Here is a 17,969-nt window from a genome sequence, read left to right as displayed (position 1 = left end):
TTATGAAACAATAAATGTGTGACAGTGATGAAAATACGGAAAATAATTACCACCATACTTTTATTTATTTTTAAGTTTGTTTCTTTAATAGTTACTTCTCTGGGTTCCTTTGTTTGTTTGTTTGTTTTAATTTAAACATTTATATCATTTTCTTTACTTGTATTCTGAGGGTTGCATTATTGAAGGAACTATTTGGAAAGTAAAAATTACATTTTTATAGGAACATTTTTCCCCTGGACATTTACTGCAACATTTAAATGAAAAGATTTTGTCTTGCTGACTGAGCATTAATGTTATGAAATATACTCACTGCAAGTAAGGGAAGAGTTCTTCTTTATAAATGTGCTGTTTCATCATAGTGTACGTTGTTACAAATCTCTTGTTGCTAAAAAATCCCCTCCATTTCTTTGAGATTCCATGATTAAGAACATTCCAAGATTAGAAAAATAGAGCTACTTTCTATTTCTAATACAGGATGAGTTTCTGTGACCTAGAGTAGCTAGTTCTGTGCTTTGTTCCTTCCAGTTTGTCATCAGTAAAATTTAAGCAGAAACATTTTCTGCTAGCATGCTAAGACATCTTCTACAAACATAATTTTGGAAATACAGAGTAAGGATGGTAACATGCTTGTCAGGTAAAACAAGTCATTCACATGAAGTAATTATCCTACAAAAATAATTAAGAATGTGAAATATGTCTCTTTCATGCCAAGACTGGAACATTTATGCTGCAAAGGCAGCTTTTGGTTGTGGCAGTCTCATAATTGTATGTGGTTGTTGTTTGTGGTAGTTTATGGAAATAAGATACCTCCCTCATTTTTCTCTCTTATTTCTCTTCTGTTACAAATACCAAATCTTTTACCAGTGTACCTGAGAAACAGACCTATTTAGATGCTACTAGAGATCCTGAAAGTATATTGATCATCATGTCCTTTCTTGAGTGAAAAAATAAAAAAGGCTTCTGAAAGTTAGTTGTTAACTTGAAATCTGATAGAACGGTAAAATTTACCCAAAATTTCAGATAATTAAAGAGTGATGTTCATAACCATATTTATTTTTCATTATATTCTTGATAAGTGCAAGTAAAAATTCAGTCAGGAGACCTCAGAGATTTGACAACAGTAACAAAAATATCTGCCAGCAGTACTTGCAGAGCGAAGTAGAATCTGTATAGATACAGCTTGTTTTATTTCTGGGGATGATTTTACTTTCTTGAGAATACAGAGAACAACTTTGCTGGTACAGTTACTTATTTTGGAGGCAATATTTGCTTGCCTCAGCATTTTGCCTAGCATGGCTGGAAAGAAGGACTCCTTCATTAAGCAACCAAAGCCTGAAGTAAGTCATCACTACAAATAATGGGCAGCTCAACAAATGGAGTCATTGTCTAAGAACAGCTACCTGCAGGGTAAATGCCTAGGGTAAAAATGTATATTGTACTGCTATTTCTGACTTACCTGGAAAACTAAAATTATGAGATACCAGTTCTGGCACTAGAAGTCCACTATTCCCTTGTCACACCTGCACAGGGAATGAAAGAGTGTTTAAAGTGGAAAGAGGGTTGTTTCTTTCAGTCCAGATCATCTCACTTTACACTTGAAACAGAGGGGGCTTCCTAATGGTGAGTGTTAGAGCACTTGCTTGGAGCAAGAAAACTTCAGTTTTTCTTCCTTCCCCTCCAAGTTTTTGCACACACTCGCTTCACATGGAGGGAATAAGGTTGTGGCTACACTCTGCCTTCTATAAACTCAAACTAAGAGAATTTTTGAAACAACTAGGAAATCTCATTTGCAAATAATGCACAATCACATTGCGGAACATACTGCTGCTGCACATTACAGAGATAATCTGTAGAAATGGTTCAGAAAAAGATAAGACCCATCAACCTGCAGAGGCTGATTCCATCAGCGGTCATTAGTTACAGCGTATGAGGTGTAAGCTCCAGCGTGGGGACCTCCTGAACAACACACTGTCAGGAGCTGTGCAAGTCACCCAAGTTAAAATCACTCTGAAGATGTGCCATCTCTTATACCCGTCCCCTCGGTGTTCCCTACCGACCTGTCAGAGAGAGGATATTGGACTACACAGGCCGTGTGCTCAACTTGGGATCTCCAGCTCCTGCCTCCATCTCAGGCCCTGATCTTTTCCCAGGGTCACACAGAGCCAAAGCACAACTAGAGTGGGAACACCAAACTGCAAGTAGAGTGTGTGGCAAGAGCATAACGTACGAGACTCACAGGTCCGAGCAGAGCAGGAAACGTGCCTTACAAGCCTCTTGAGATGGAAGGTACGCTGAATTTTACAACAGTCCTTTCTTTAACGAACCGAGGTGCAGACCTGTCAAATTTCAAGTGCTAATCACAAAAAAGGCACTTGCCTCACAACCTCAGCACATAAGCCCGGGTCTCACGCAGCACAGTATTCCAACCTCTTTCCTGTCGAGCGCCCTGTAATGCGATCTGCTAAGCATATGCTGATCTAGCACATGGGTTCATGGGACAAGAGAGCATTGCTGCTCCCCTGCAGCAAGGCGGCATGCCACGCAGCAGGACTAAGTCTGCCTGGAAAGCATTTCACCCTTTGCAGCCTCAGTGCAGGAGATATTCTGTGTCACATGGCCCACGATAGCAGTATCTCAGGTATTAAAGAAAATCCTTGTGATGTCTGCTAAACTGGACGGATCCAATTTATTCACAATCAAGCTATTAGAAAACACGCTTCACTGTAGTACTGCCACAAATTGGACTTCCTAAGCCTGAAAAAACTATCAGCATGCAGCTGATTTCAAGAATAAACTCGTCTATTATTATATTTAGTTTATTGTGCCATTCACAAACTCTCTCTGGAAGCTGCAAATTAACTGTGATAAATGAACCCCCAAACATTCAAGTGCTACACAGACTAGTACAACACAGTGAGCATTAAAACAGATGAAACAGAATCTCTGTGTTAAAGTTTAATACCTGGAAATACAGCAACTATCAAACTAAGAAATATCATTATAAAAATTAATTATCATTAACCTTAGCAATTATCCAAATGAAATTTTTTTCTAAGCTATATATATTTTAATTTAACATGAGCAATATATTGCATCACTTCTGAGCACTAAAAAGCTTAGGAGATCTCTAGGACAATACTATCATGCTCACGATTTTTTTTAATTATATAAAATATATATTTTTATATATATATATATGCATGTTGTATGTTTCTTCATTCTCACCTTCAAAAGTCAGTTCAAAATAGAACAGGATGAGCAAGGGTGGCAGAATATGTCTTATGCTCTTTAACTACCCCTCAACTTATTTTTTCCAATGACAGTTCACAGAAAATGACACATCAGTTACATCCATGTGGGGATAAAACCTACTGTAATTTCCCCAATTAATTCTGATCTCTTAGCTTTACTTGACTCCCCAAACTTAGCTTATTAAGATCTATCCATTATTGTGTGGGCCATATACTTCTGTTGTCAGGCTTTCTTGCCTTCATCTTTCTGCCTTTCAATAGGAGGACCCTGTCTAAAGAGAATTCATAACAAAGAAAATTGTGTTTTATAAATAGAATAAATGTAAAGGTGAAAGAATGAACACAGTGCCAGCCTATTTATTTAGGTGTCTAATAATTTTCAAAATCTATTCCTTGCTTTCCTGGAAGAGACACTGATTGTACTATTCACTGGTGACACTGCTAGTTGGACAATTTACCTATACTTTGCACCTTACTTTAATGATGCATATAGCAGCTTTTTTTCTCTTTTCCCTCTCTCTTCATTGGAGAAAATCTTTTCCTTGTCTTACAATTACTGCCAGTGATCATACTTACTTTTGCATAAAATGCTTATTTCAGTAATTGGTTATATCTCAGGTGAGATTAGATAAATAATGATAATCTGACATGGTATCCAAAAAATAAAAAATAAAAAGGTAGAACTAGTAATAGTGAAGCAATTCATGTGTACATTTAAAATATACCTTCATCAGCATTTAGCCTACACTGCCTTTCATAAGCCATTACAAAAAAACTGGAATGGTCACTAGCATTAGAGTTTCTTAAGGTGTGTTAGGGGGAAGGAAAATTAATATTAATTTCAGACATGTACAGTGTAAGTTTATGAAGAAATAAGAGAAATGTTTTCCAGACAAAAACTAAAGTCAGTTAAACAAAAAACAGAAAACAAAAAAAAAACCAACCAACCAACCAAGGGAAAAAAAAAACAAAACAAAAAATCACACACTAGTTCCTCATTCCCTTTTTCAGTAGTCCTTTATAAAAAAATAGCAAAGGAGAGCAAGTGGTCAATTCTTACTGTGCTTTTTCACCAAGTAACCTACCTGACTGATTTGTTTCCCTCTCCCTGTGCTTCCCCTACATTCGTCAGCTAGCAGTGACAATACAGTTAAATATTTAAATTATTGCTTTTAGTGGTTAAATGTTCTCCAAAAAGATATGTTGGCCTATGATACCCAGAGATATGGGTGCCTGATCACTTGACATCCAAATGCTATAGTAGGATCACAGATAACCAAGAGAAGATTGCATGCACTTGATCCTCTAGCGAGTACAGCCATTCACAGTAACATTTACCCTGGTCGTATTCTGCACAAAAGTCAAGCTTCCGACAGTGTTATTTCCATTTAGTTCATTCCAAACCGCTACCCGCTGCTGCTCAACAACCTGATTAGGGAATCGCAGCTTCTTAGCTGCTGCTGCATCCTCTCCTTTCTCGGCCTAAAGATGACTTGTGTGCTTTACCACAGAAGACTACCTCCTTCCTTCTGCAAATTAATCTAACTCCAGTTCACATTGTAAGGAAAAACCTATAAAACCCATTTTATATATATATTTTTTTTATTTAAAGTTACTTATAACCTAGTTTCTCCTCAAGGTATTTAATGAATTTTAAAGAGAACAGCCTGTTTTCCACAAAAATCATGTGGCACTTATGGCTACTGGCATCAGATACAAAAATGGGTTAGCAAATTATTATTTGTAATTCATATTGAATTTGCAGATGAAAATCAGATTCAAACAGTAGGGTGAGGAGGAGAAAAACAAAACAAAACAAACACATCAGCCTGTCGTAGGGATTCCAAAGCTATTCAAATATTTGGATGCATGCCTGCACTCAGGTGTAACCTACCTGCAGAAAATCTGCAAGAAAATGTTTACCAGCCCCCCTTTTAGCACAGCCCCACCTGTAAGTGTGGAAAGGCCCAATCCTCCATATTTTCTCTCATACTGTACTACAGCGATGTCACATAGCTACCACGAGGCAGACAAGTCTGCTGGTGTGCTGTTTTGAGGGACTCGCTGCAAGACCATGTGAATGCTACTATTTGCCTATTCCCAGCAAGATTTTGTTGGCAAGAGATGCAGAGCGTGGATCTGAAAGTAGCTAGCTGCCCTGTGCCGCATGCGAGAAAGCATCAGCAGAGCCAAATTCTCCTAACGAATTCTGAAAATCTCCTACCAAGTCCACTTGTTAAAAAAAAAGGTTAAGTATGTCCATAAAAAAATACAAGATAATAAAGAGATTTGGGATGTCTAATGCACGTTACTTTCTATTTCTAATGCAGAAACAGCTCTTAAGCATGACTAAGAGGAGAATTTGGTTTACACAGGACTGTTAAAGCCACAATATGTTTTGAAACCACAGAGACTGATTTACAGTAAGACTGAACAGCCCCAAAGTATATAGCCCCACTGTACTATTCTATTACTTTTTTCCTCCTATGCAACCCATTACTACAACACTGAGATAGCCAGTCAGGACCTGTACGTTTTCCTTTGAACTTCTGTGGTCCTATTACCTTTTCTTGGTTTTGGTTAAGGCATAGCTTAGCCTCTTACATTAGTATTTGTTGACTATATTTTGCCCACCTTGAACTTTTATTTACTGATCTGCCTAACACATAGTTCTGTAACTTCAGGTTTCACAGAGTATGTGATTGTTCCCACCATTTTTGAAGTGGAAAAGAAAAAAAAATGACAATCCAAACTCCTGGCAAACTAGCTAGTCTCAAGATCTTTCAACTCAGTAACTAGGTAATTGAAAGTTTAGTAAATGGAATTACTATCCTATCATCTCTCATACTTAGTCCATATCTTCAAAAGGAAGTGATAGGTTAAAATATTATGTATTTTCATTTGGACCATAAAAAAATTAACTCAATATTGAAATATTGTGATTATTATTGATTTGTTTTAGTCTTCAGCCACTGAAGGTCTTTGATCTTTCACAAAGCAGCTTGTTTTTCCCCCAAAAAAGGGAAAAAAGTACATATTTTCCTCTAAAACAGGGTAGTACTTCTACTATATTTCTTATCACTGTCAATTCCAGAATGCGGAAAAGGCACAATTTATGCAAATACTCTTCTGATCACAGGAGACATCTGACATTTGGAGAGAGAGAGAGAGAGAGAGAGAGAGAGAGAGAGAGAGAGAGATCAAACCTATTTATCATAGGATAATTTTGAATTTGTAAAAACCAAATAAATGACAAAATGACAGGTTGGAATTCTCTTTCATACACACAGAATAAGAAAGTATGTCTAGTCACGTACCATAACAAGCTGTTAAGGGATATGGAGGGCAAAAAGAAAAGGGCATACAAAAGCAGTAATAATGAGTTTCAGGTTCATACTGTCCAGATAAATCTTTCTGTATTTTTATAGGCTCAACTTGAAGGAAAAGCATAATAATAAGACTGGCAACTTACAACTGTTAAAAGTCATAAGAGCTGAACTCTAGACTCCTAGCAGTCATAACTAATGTCTAGAAAAGAAAGTGAATTTAATGCTGATATCCTGGAAATTATTTCCAGGTACATGAGGGGTACAAGAGGGTACAGTTATAGCTTTATATAATAATACCTCAAAATTGACTACATCACCTGAAAGATAGTACATCAAAGTACTGAAATTTATCTGCTTTACTACAAATAAGATTTCTTACATTAATTTCAGTTTATGGTAAAATTAAAAAGCAATATTAACTGTCAAAACAAAATTAGAGTTAAATATTGTGTCACAAGGTTTTTTTGCTTCCAACTCTCTCTTCTTCAGACACAGGGAAGGCCCATTCAGTGCATGGATGTATCTACATTTCTTACACACGTTCTATTTCTCTCTCTCACATTCTCTCTTAGAAAACAAGAAGGGGGGGGGGGGAAAAAGACTGACCCTATTTTGTGACAAGAAATTTTTCTTTATTTTTTTTCTTCCTATTTGTTAGATCTATGAACAAATTTGTTATAATTATTCTTCAAATATTATGAATTTTAAAGTAGTGCATTTCCTGGTATTGCATGTTCTGTCATCAGGAATATATTAATTCAGATTTCCAGATTTTAGTAATCTGTTTTAGTATTTCTATTTTATGCTCAGTACTATGAAAAAAATGAATATATAGCACCTGAGTATTTTTCTAACACTTTTACTGGAAAAAAATAAGAAAAGTTTAGCTGCTATTTGGAAAGATTAATCATATAAGGTCCTAGGGCCAGGTTTACCTAAATAAGATTCTGATATGACTTCAGTAATCTCTGTGGGGTACCTGACTCTGACTTTATTTGCAAAAATAGTAAAAGCTATTGCTAGGTATTTGAAAAATACTACAACATTGTGGTGAAACTTGTACCTGAATACTTAATTCCCATTGACGTCAGTACTTTGGCAATAATAAGAGCAGATTTCCTGTTGGCTTCACTGAGAGCAGAGGCAGACCAGCAGCTTTTAGAACTATATTTTCGATTCTTTCATTTTGACCAAAAAAAAGTGACGTTGCATGAAAAACTTGAATGGTAATGACAGCTGTTTTACTTATATTCTCCATACTTTTCCTAAGTTTCTCAAAGACAGAAAAAACACGGAGAACTAGTTTCCTCTTGAATTCTATTTGAGTCTCTCTCAAGCAGAGATTTTGGAGTGCTCCTTAGAACAGGCCCCTTGGCTATTTATCTTCGTTACTGCTTCTTTACTTTCTTCCTCACATGGAATGAGCATGTTCCTTTAAGATATTGTTCATTCTTACAAAAAAAAATAAATAAATAAAATAAAATAACAGTTTTGTTACTTGTTAAGGATAAAATACAGCAGAATTCTGAACATATTTATATCATCTGATGAAGAATATTAATGGAAAATAATTAGGTATGACACAAACTCTTGGAAATGTGTTGTGCTGGGAAATGCCTCCTGAAGACTCAGGGACGGCTGACTCAACCTGTGGGTCTCATAGAGGATCAGAAACCTCCAGATATAGTCTTAAGCAGCCACTGAAAATAGATCATTGTGGAGGGAGGGAGGGGGAAGAGAGAGAAAAGAAAAAGGCCATCAGTATTTCCCCTCTTCCTTGAAAAGGAGCAATACATTGTAATGTCATAAGACAAATGCAGGGCTTGTTTTATGAAACTCAGTCCTATAAGATCAACAGAGAAGACAAAGTGTTTCTCCATAATTGCAATTATTTTCAAAACTCCTTGAAGTGATTGGCAATCAAGCTTAAAGTTTTAGGAACAGTCAGAAGATATTTAATGCTAAATACAGCAATGAACATGCTAGTATTTTAAAAACAATACCTGTTACAAAGCCTTTGAACACTAGTATCTATCATGAAAAGCAAAAGGAGTCAGAAGCAGTTGGCAAGAGAAACTCCAAAAGAGGAAATCTTGCTGAGGAAGTCTCTCTCCTGCCTGCAGTTTGAGAATGGTTTCTTCATTTCTTTATCCAGCCTCATCCTCTTTTTTCTCTATTTTTTTAATTATTTTTCAGATTGAGTGGGCAGAAAACAATATTATTTTGGGAGTAGTTTGTTCTTTAATTGAGCTTCTTCTTAACTTATGGTCACTTGAACACATTATGATAAGGTAAACTAGCTTGTGAACTTGCTAAACAGCTGTAGCAAGTCCTTGTGTTCATCTTTTCAGGCCATAGCTAGTGTAAGGTCTGCAAGATAACTTACTCTTCTTCCAAAAATACATTGTATCAGAATAAGAATATACATAAAGTAGTAATAGTTAATGGTCTGTAAACTCAGACAGCTTCCCTGATCTATTGTAACATATTCATGGAAATAAATCTTGTTTTCTCTTCAGCAGGTGTTTGAGGCAGTATTTTTGTCATATTTCTATTGTTTTGTTACTCTGAGCAATACTGTGAGCACATCTGCCGTGCATCCAAAAAACCTGAGAATGTCTATAAAATTTCTGTCTGCATAAACAGGATAGAAATAGGATGAAATAGATGTTAAATGTATAAATGTAATGATAACAATGAGCTAATTCTACTTTCACAGTAAGTTTATCTAGTCACTGATTTTTATTTTTTTAGGTCAAAGAGGAAAATGGTATTGTATGTCTGTAAATCCACTCTTTTTTCTTCCCCAGTGTAACTGCTGAGGGAATCCTGGTGATCATCTAAGATTTAGAACTCCTATAAGGAGTTTGTTCTACAATCCATGACAAATATATCAATATGCCACTTCAAACACGCAGCACAGTGATTAGAACAAAACTGAGTGTCAGATTTCTTAGGCTCACATATCAAATCCCACCTCAAACCAGTACTAAAGACATTATTCTTAGATTGCTGATTGCTTGATTGAAAGAAAAAAATCAGTTATTTAATGACTCTCTTCCACTCCTAAATTTCAAATACTCATATTGAATTCAAATACAGAGCTTACTTCTGGAATAACAGTGTATATTATCAGTCAAACTTTATTTTATGAGATTAATCTGGCACCTCAGACTTAAAAGTGGTGCATTTAATGAGTTACACAGCTTTCCTGTCCCTCTAGATGAGTATGTGGAAGAATTATGATTCTGTCTTTCTTCTAGGCAGAACAGAAAGAGGATGAAACCATCTGACTTAATAAAAATACACTATTTTTTTCAACAATAACATGCTGTCTGAATAAAACATACACTAATGACAAATCTTATGATGTACAATTCTATCCTGAAAAGTGAGTAGATTTTAAAAATGACACCACTCTCACATCCCTGACCAGATTCTCAGGCTCAGAATACAAGAATTAGTTTAAAAATATTGTCTGAATATGCCTCTAAAACCCTTCGGTTCTGGATCTTTCAGGTCTATTTCCAGCTCAAATAGAATCAGAAGTTATACCTGCTGAAAGCACAGGTCACCCAAATGAAACAGTACTGGATTAGGAGGCTGTTCACCCTCAACCCTTGGGAAGAAATAACAGGGAGAGATTTTTCAAGTAGCTGTGTAATCTAGTCTCTCTGTGACTTTCAGTGAAGAGCAACAGCACAAAGCAGACGGGATTACAACATCCAGGTCCTTGTTTATATTCAAAATCATCCCCCCCCCCCCCGCCTTTTTAGCATCAGAACTACAGTAAGCTGCAACACAAGCCATGTCTCATGGAGGCAAGTGCAGAGATGAAAGTGTTTGCTTTGTTTTAAATGAGCCATGTATTTGTCACTGCAAAAATATATATATGTATATATATTGTCAATAAAGGAAATAGTCTGGCTTTTGTTCAGCTCCAAGAACAAACAAACCAGTACTTACTTATCCAAGGATATAAGCAAGAGAGAAGACGAGTTTGCATAATAGAAGACCAAGTAAATATTTATCTTTGGACATTTGTCTCTGGTCAGCTAACTTCATCTCTATTGAAAAGAACTAGACCACCCTCACTGCATGTTCCCCTCCGCTCCTTCTGAAGGGGAGTTCGACAGGCCATTAGATTTTTTGTCACTGTTAGAAGCCTCTTCATACTTGATCTAAACACCAGTGCTTTTTGAGGTTTTTGAATCTTTCGCCCCTCTTTGATCACAGGCTTTTGTCTTTGAGAGGTGGACACTTACGAACATGGTGATAGAACAACAACATCTTCCTCTTGGAAAGTAAAACTGTTGCTTTCCCTACGCCTGCTGCTGTTTTAGCTCCTTATGTGTAGTCAGGTGGAGTGCTGTGAGCATCACCAGTAGCCAGTGTTTTGTTGCCTTTGATGTGCTTATGATAATTGTGTTACGATTAAGCAGCATGAGTCTAGAGAGGACAGGATTCAATCGGAGTAAGACACACAATTTGACAACAAAGTAGCAGAAAGTTGGTGTGTTCGTGCACCCTGTCAGGCCTTACTAGCTTGTGTATAAGATTTAAAAAAATAAATAAATAAAATCCCCCCAAAAACACAGAAATGCAAGCTACCTGTCCCTGCAAATTGACAAGCTCAATATATATAAAGGCTTTCAGGTCTGTCCCAGCTGCTGACTGTTCAAAAGAGACAACCCCTTTTTGAAATGGGAGGCAAGTGGAAGCACATTAACATGGCATTTGATATGCTTGATATAGACATATGTCCTTATCAGATACCTTTTGATCACTCCTTATGAGTAACTAAAGCAACTAGGATAACTGGATCTATTGGATTGGTAAAGGGGGGAAAAAAAGTGAAAAAAAGACAAAAACAAAAAAGAAAATAAAACTTACACAACTATGAAAATTCCTGCTTAGGTACAAAGTTCCATTCATTAACACTTCAGCAAATTCAGCAATGGCAAACAGGCTACATGTAAGTCCTTCAATTTATAAATGGAAAACAAATCTGAAAGCGGAAGTTGTTCTACAAATAGGGAATTATTACCATTGACAGTGAGCAAGAAGGAACAAACCCAGCTTGATCTTAGATTAGCCCAATCACGCAAGATTGTTAACAAGGATGTGGAAGTACGCACTTAATTTGGAAATTGATCATATTTGATAAACATAGGAGATAATTACAGAACTTCAGCTGTCATTTTAGAGTATAGTATAATAATACCATTCAAAGTAGTCACATATATACATATATTTTTTTATACAAATTAATGAGGCCATTTCCTGTTAGGCTTTGCTCCATAAGAAAGTATCATCAATTAGAAGAAACAGTCACTTCTGTTGTGGATTTATCTATTTTTAAAAGAAAATATGGATCTTAAAATGGAAGAGAAAGACATTTTCCTATCATGTAGCCATGAATATTTTTCCCAGCCTAAATTAGAGAATCAAAAAAGTGAGAACTTTCCATTAAAAAGAGATAAAGGGTTGACTTCAAACATTTACTTTCATAATATTTGGGAGTTGAATCCTGGGCTTATTTAAAATGTTTTCACATTGGAAGTAATATTTTCACTTGAAAATCTGAAAAGAAATGAAAAAATAATCATTTCAAATTATGTTTGCTCATTTGTTCTCCCGAGAGAGAAATAACCACAAACATCTCACAACTGATGGAGTGGGGAAAAAATGTTTGGATGACCTGGTGCTTGCTAATGCAGGCGAGAGGGTTGGGGGGGAAGAAAAGTAATACTTCAAGAAAAGGTACTAGGTATGTAAGAGACAGTTCAGGGTTGTAACAGCACATAGGCAGACCCAAGAACTCCATCATGGAAATCTGGATAGGCAGAGCCTTAATGCTGTTCTTCCATGTACACAAGGCAGGTAAGGAGAATTTTGCCAAAGACAATCTCTGGGATATCCCACATATCTAAGAGTCATCATAGTGTAAATCTAATCTTTGTTTAGTATATATCCACTGTTTTGAGATGGAAAGAATGCATGTATGTAACATACATAAAATAATATATCTACTATGAGAACTCCAAGTAGCTGAAGCAATTGTCAAGCAGTATATTATCTAAACATTTTTGATATTTGCAAATTTTTCGATAACAAGATTTATAATTGCTAATTAGACATAAATTATTGCAATAGTAAAAATAAAAAAAAAATACATGAATGAATTTTGGAAAGTTCTACGCAAGGCAAAGCATTTTTTTTTAAATATTATCTGGAATCCTTTCTTGCACAGTTGCCCAGAATTAGAATTATCCCTCTTCTGGATTAAAGATGCATTGGTGGATTAGTCTATCACTGATGACAACATAATATATCCTTCCTAGAGGCTTAAAATGAAAGGAGGTTTGTTAACCACAGACTATGTTACAATAGAAAATAATACACCCTTCAACACAAAATTGTACTTAACACTAAGATTTCATCACATATAAGGTCAATGTATTTCATAAAACAAAGATCCAGGCTCACAGCCATATATCAGTTTATATTCCTTTCACAGCCTGTATCCCCTATAAAACTGGTAAGACATGGGACTGACTCCTATAAGGATTATACATCAGTATTATTCCTAACTTTAGCCACCTGAATATTCTCAGGAATATCAATTGGACAATTTAAATGAGCAAACATTTGGCTTAATGTTTCTTTTTGGTGCTCATATATTAATAGTTTGCAAAACTATGCATCTATATTTGAACAAGAATTCTCGTACATTAAATAACTAATATTCTTATATTTGAAATCTTTCATTTTTAAAAGAAAATTTTATACCACATCAAAGCAAAGCAAGGAGCAAGGATTTATTTCTGAAGATTTTAAATTGAGCTATGACATGCATTGACATACATAATTTGGTTTGAGAAAAAATAGCATTTAAAAACATTATCGATTCATCTCTTCACTAGCACTGTAAAAGGAGAAGTTACGTTATCCTGTAAATTAAGAGTGACATGGAGTTGATTTTCCATAGAATAGTACCATGCTCCACAAACAAAAGTTCCAATGGATGACAGACAATGTAGTCCATAAAATGATTTTCTTTGTGAACTTCTGGGAACATTTCAAAAGCCAGTAGCTATACAGTGATACCTTCTAAATGATGTCCAATTAATACTTAAGCCAAATTGTGACATTCTACTAAAAACCAAAACTTGCAGTGAAATGAGTGTTACCTGTCCACAATAAAATACCATGTGCAATATTTTTTGAGGAACCTCAAGTAAAATATGTAATTTGGTATTTATTACATGCCAAGAAAAGTAAATTAATTGCTAGCACTAGAAATTTCAAAGACATACAATCAGGTATGATCCTTCCTGCTTAAGAGAAGAATGGTCTTGTTGAATTTATAAAGATCAGTAGAATTATTACTTAAAGAAAGTCACTACACGTGGTCATAAATGTCAGCTAAGCAACGAACTTCTACTGCACTTGCGTGTTAGTGTCACTGAGACCACAGAGATTAGAAATTTCTCTAGTGTTTATTTAATTAAAAATTACATATTATCACTAATGCTGCTTGTTAAATTGGACCGTTGAAGAACAGAATAGAGCTTCTGAAATGTTTGAGCACCTAGCTCACAGGCCATGTGCTAAATCCTTTGAAGGGAAGCCACTGCCAAGAGTCCCGAGTGCACAGCGGGGAAGTACTGCTTTTCTGGCAAGTAGCACTATCAGCAACAAAACTCCTATTAGAGCTACACGTTTTCATACTGTTTTCATACTATGGACTTTATAGAAAAGGTGGGGATTGGGAGGGAAAGGACTGAGTAGTGTATTCTCTGACAGAAGGAATTTACAGGTACATCTAAGTAGTCTTAAGAGGGATTGCTGTGTAATCAAGTAGCAATTACACACAGCCTTGAATCATCACTAGCTGTCTATCCTTGCACCAGTGGAACAGTTATCATGTAGTTCTCTGTTTCTCTGCAATTGACCTCAGTGACTATCACTTTTTCGACATTTAGTTACTGCATCAGTAAGCTGCAAAAGTTCAGTTGTTGTAATCACAGCCTAACTCTGAAACATTCATAGAATGCCAATAGAGATGCCAACAGGACCAAGGAGGCATCAAACATTTAAGCCAGTTAGACTACAACATTTCCAGTCATGGAACAATGGATAGCAACTCAAAAGAATTTATTTGTCTTCCACTTTGGATTTCCCCGGGATTTGGTTTTGCTTTGGTGTGCGTGCTGGGAGAATTAGAGGGAAGGCAGTGCATTTTAGTCCCAAACTCCACTTCCTTGTGTGTAAAATGCGGACAGCTCCTGTCCAGCAGCTGGAAGGAGCAACCAGCTTCCTGCAGCAGCACCGAGCCTGTGCGCCGAGGCGGCCGCCCGCGTCCTGCAGCGCTCGGGGCCGCACCGCCCGCGGGACCTGTCCGCGGTCCTGCAGTCGCGCCTCCCGAGGAGCCTCCCCTCAAAAGCCAACGGCCGCCAGCTATTGTAGAGCCAAAGCTCCTTGATTAAGCTTTTGGAGACGTTTACAGGCTAAGGAAATAAAAAAGGGGGGAAAAAACCCAACACAAAACAGCCCCCCCCCCAACGCTCCTTGCAGAGCCCTGTTCAGCTCTGAAGCCCGTCTCCCCCCCCCGCAGCCTCTCGGGCGCCCCGGGGCCGGGCAGGAGGGAAGCCCCATCCCCGCGCACAACTTTGCTGCGGTGACCGCCGGCCCTGCCCGTGCCCGTGCCCGTGCCCGTGCCCGTGCCCGTGCCCGTGCCCGTGCCGAGCCCCGGCGCGGCACCCGCGGGCGGAGGGAGCCCCGCACAGTCCCCACCTGCAAAGCGGCAGACAAGACAGGCGGGAGACTGGGAGCTGCCTCGCCTCCAGCTCCTCCTTGGCGGCTTCTGGCACAAAAGAAGCCCCCTGAAGAGGGAGGGGAAGCAGAGGAGGCTCCCCATCCATTCGCGGGTAGCCCTGAATTCGCAGGATCCCCTTCCCTGCGCGGCCAGCGTCGGTGCCTGCCCCAGACCCAGACTCACGTGTGCCGTCAAATCGGGTAGCGATCGTGTCCAGGAAGGTGTTCTGGGGTGCCAGTAATCCTTTCATAACCGGCATTTTTCCAGCGCGGTGCGAGATTCCCCATCAAAGTTTGCCTACGAGGGTGGTTGGAGAAGAAAGTGCAGAGGGCGCCCGGGGGGGAGGGAGGAGGCGGAGGGAGAGGGGGAGCGTGTGGGAGGGACGCGGAGGGCGGTGCGGAGGGGGATGGCGATGGGGATGGCGATGGCGATGGGGATGGCGATGGGGATGGCGATGGGGATGCCGCCGCCGCTGCCGCGTCGTCTCCGGCGCCGGAGCCCCGCGCCCGGCAGAGCCCTCGCGGCCGCGGCAGCCTCCGCCGCGGGCGGCCGGGCCGGGCCGGGCCGGGCCGAGTCGGGCCGGGCCGGGCGCAGAGCGGAGCCGCGGCGCAGAGGGGCGGCCGGGCCTGCGCCGCCCGCTCGGAGAGGAGCGGAGGCGCGCGGGGAAAGGCGGGGGCGGACCTCGAGGGAGGACGCGATGGGGCTGGGGGGACAGCGAAGAGAACGGACGGAAAAAAGAAAGGGGAGGGGGGAGGAAACACACCCAAACCCAGTTTTTAAGCCACCTTTAGCTGCAGTGGGGCATGAGCATCACTTGAAATAGCAGCTGTCATGGGTCTACTGAGCCCTCCAGCTTCCCACATCCCCTTTGACAAGTCAAGTTCTTACTGGTAGTAGATAAGGAGTTTCCTTGACTTGTAGCATACAAGTTTACCTGCACATCATCATTTTGTGAGTAACAATATTAGAGGATAAAGCTTAGGCTCTTACTCAGCTGGAGGGAGAAACATTGTATTGCCATGAATAACAACTGCACCTGTACACCTTTATCAAAGAGCAAGACTACAACATGGAGAGTGCTCCACCTACCATGCAGTATCATGGGTCATTTATGCACTGAAGCCATTTTTTAAAGTTTGGGTGTGGGCATTTTCACATTTGTTGTGAAAGTTTCCTAGATCATATTTTAGAAATTAACAATTGGAAAAAAAAATATTATTCTCTGCCACTCACAGAGAGCATAGAGATTTAGGTCTTCACTCAGAAATTAAAATACGTAAACTCAAAAGAAGATAAAATGAAGTGGCAAGCAGGCACGCTGCTCCCATGTAGGGGCAAGTGACTTGCTCAGACTGGCACCATGGCTCTTTGAATGCTGTCAGATAGTACCTCATGGCACAATCTTTTCCTCTTTCTGTGGTACCAATGTCAAAACTTCTCCATGTTCTTTCAAGGCTCAAGAGACTGAAGAAAAGAAGGGAGAGTACACCTTAAACCCACTGCGCATCATGGAGGAGGAGGATGTTGTTCTCTTTCTATTTAACAGTATTATTTTCCTTTCTTGTTATTCCAAATCCCTTGTAACCACTCCCTTTCTCTTGACAGTGGATAGAAGACTTTACTCTGGAGAGGGATAAGCAATCAGCACAGAGAGAGGCTTCAGGAGGGACAAAAAGTTTTTCTCATTACAACTGATTTAAAAAAGGGGAGAAAGAGTGTTGACATATAAGTTTTATACCACAATCAAGGCCAAGGTGAGGTTACCATATGCTACAAAATAGATCATTTTTTCTCTGAATATCACATTAATCTGTCTAACTCTCTTTATGGTGTGAGCTTGTGAGAAACAGTCAGAGAGCTCTCAGCCCAGTTTTCAGATGAAGCATATGAAAAAGAGATTGACTTATTGCACTATTACTATGGAAGTCTCCAAAATATCACAGAATTATCAATTTCTTAGATGATTAACCTCATTCATGGCAGGTTTTCACCTTCAATGGCCACTAATAGCATAGTCCAATATTTAAAAAAATCATACATTTTAAGAATTACACAATTCCTTCACATTCTTTTTTTCAAAACTGTTCTCATGTCCTTCAGTTTAACATATAAGCAGAGCCCAAAACTTAATTCCTCTTAGCAGCATTTAAGTCTCACTGGCAGGTAGGTATTACACCCCCTACTTTGGTTTCATATAGCTATGAGCTACAACATGTTCCTACTAGTGAGAAAGAAAATCCTGTTCCAGAACTTTTAAAGTCCAAGAGAGTATAATTAGATTTTCACTTCTGTCAAACAGCTCATCAAGGTAAACCTTAACCTTTGAAATTTGCAGAGTGACAGAAAGAAACAAAAGACAGAAATACATTTCTCATTTTTGATTCAGCAAAAATCATTATAAAAAAGAAAAAAAAATCTAGCTTTCCAGGGAAATCAAATTACCATAACTCTGCCAGCCCCTAAGTGGCTCACACCATGCTTCTCAACACACTGCACAAAGTGAGCCAAAAGCATCACGCTGTTTTTTGAGGGCTCTATGACGAAGGCTTCAGTAAGCACAGATTCAAC

At 38.7% G+C, this 17,969-nt stretch overlaps 1 protein-coding gene across 1 annotated transcript in view; it reads right to left on the bottom strand.

Annotated features, from left to right (window-relative positions):
• The window catches only part of KCNH8 (potassium voltage-gated channel subfamily H member 8), a 197,030-nt gene extending 181,370 nt beyond the window's left edge, over positions 1–15,660 (bottom strand). Inside the window, exon 1 of the mRNA XM_062567830.1 lies at positions 15,585–15,660. Coding sequence (XP_062423814.1) covers positions 15,585–15,660 — 76 coding nt within the window. The remainder of the gene's footprint in view (positions 1–15,584) is intronic.
• Positions 15,661–17,969: the final 2,309 nt, after the last annotated feature.

This window comes from Rhea pennata, chromosome 2, assembly GCF_028389875.1.
Source record: "Rhea pennata isolate bPtePen1 chromosome 2, bPtePen1.pri, whole genome shotgun sequence".
Taxonomy (NCBI): Eukaryota; Metazoa; Chordata; class Aves; order Rheiformes; family Rheidae; genus Rhea; species Rhea pennata.
This window is presented reverse-complemented; position numbering and strand designations above follow the sequence as displayed.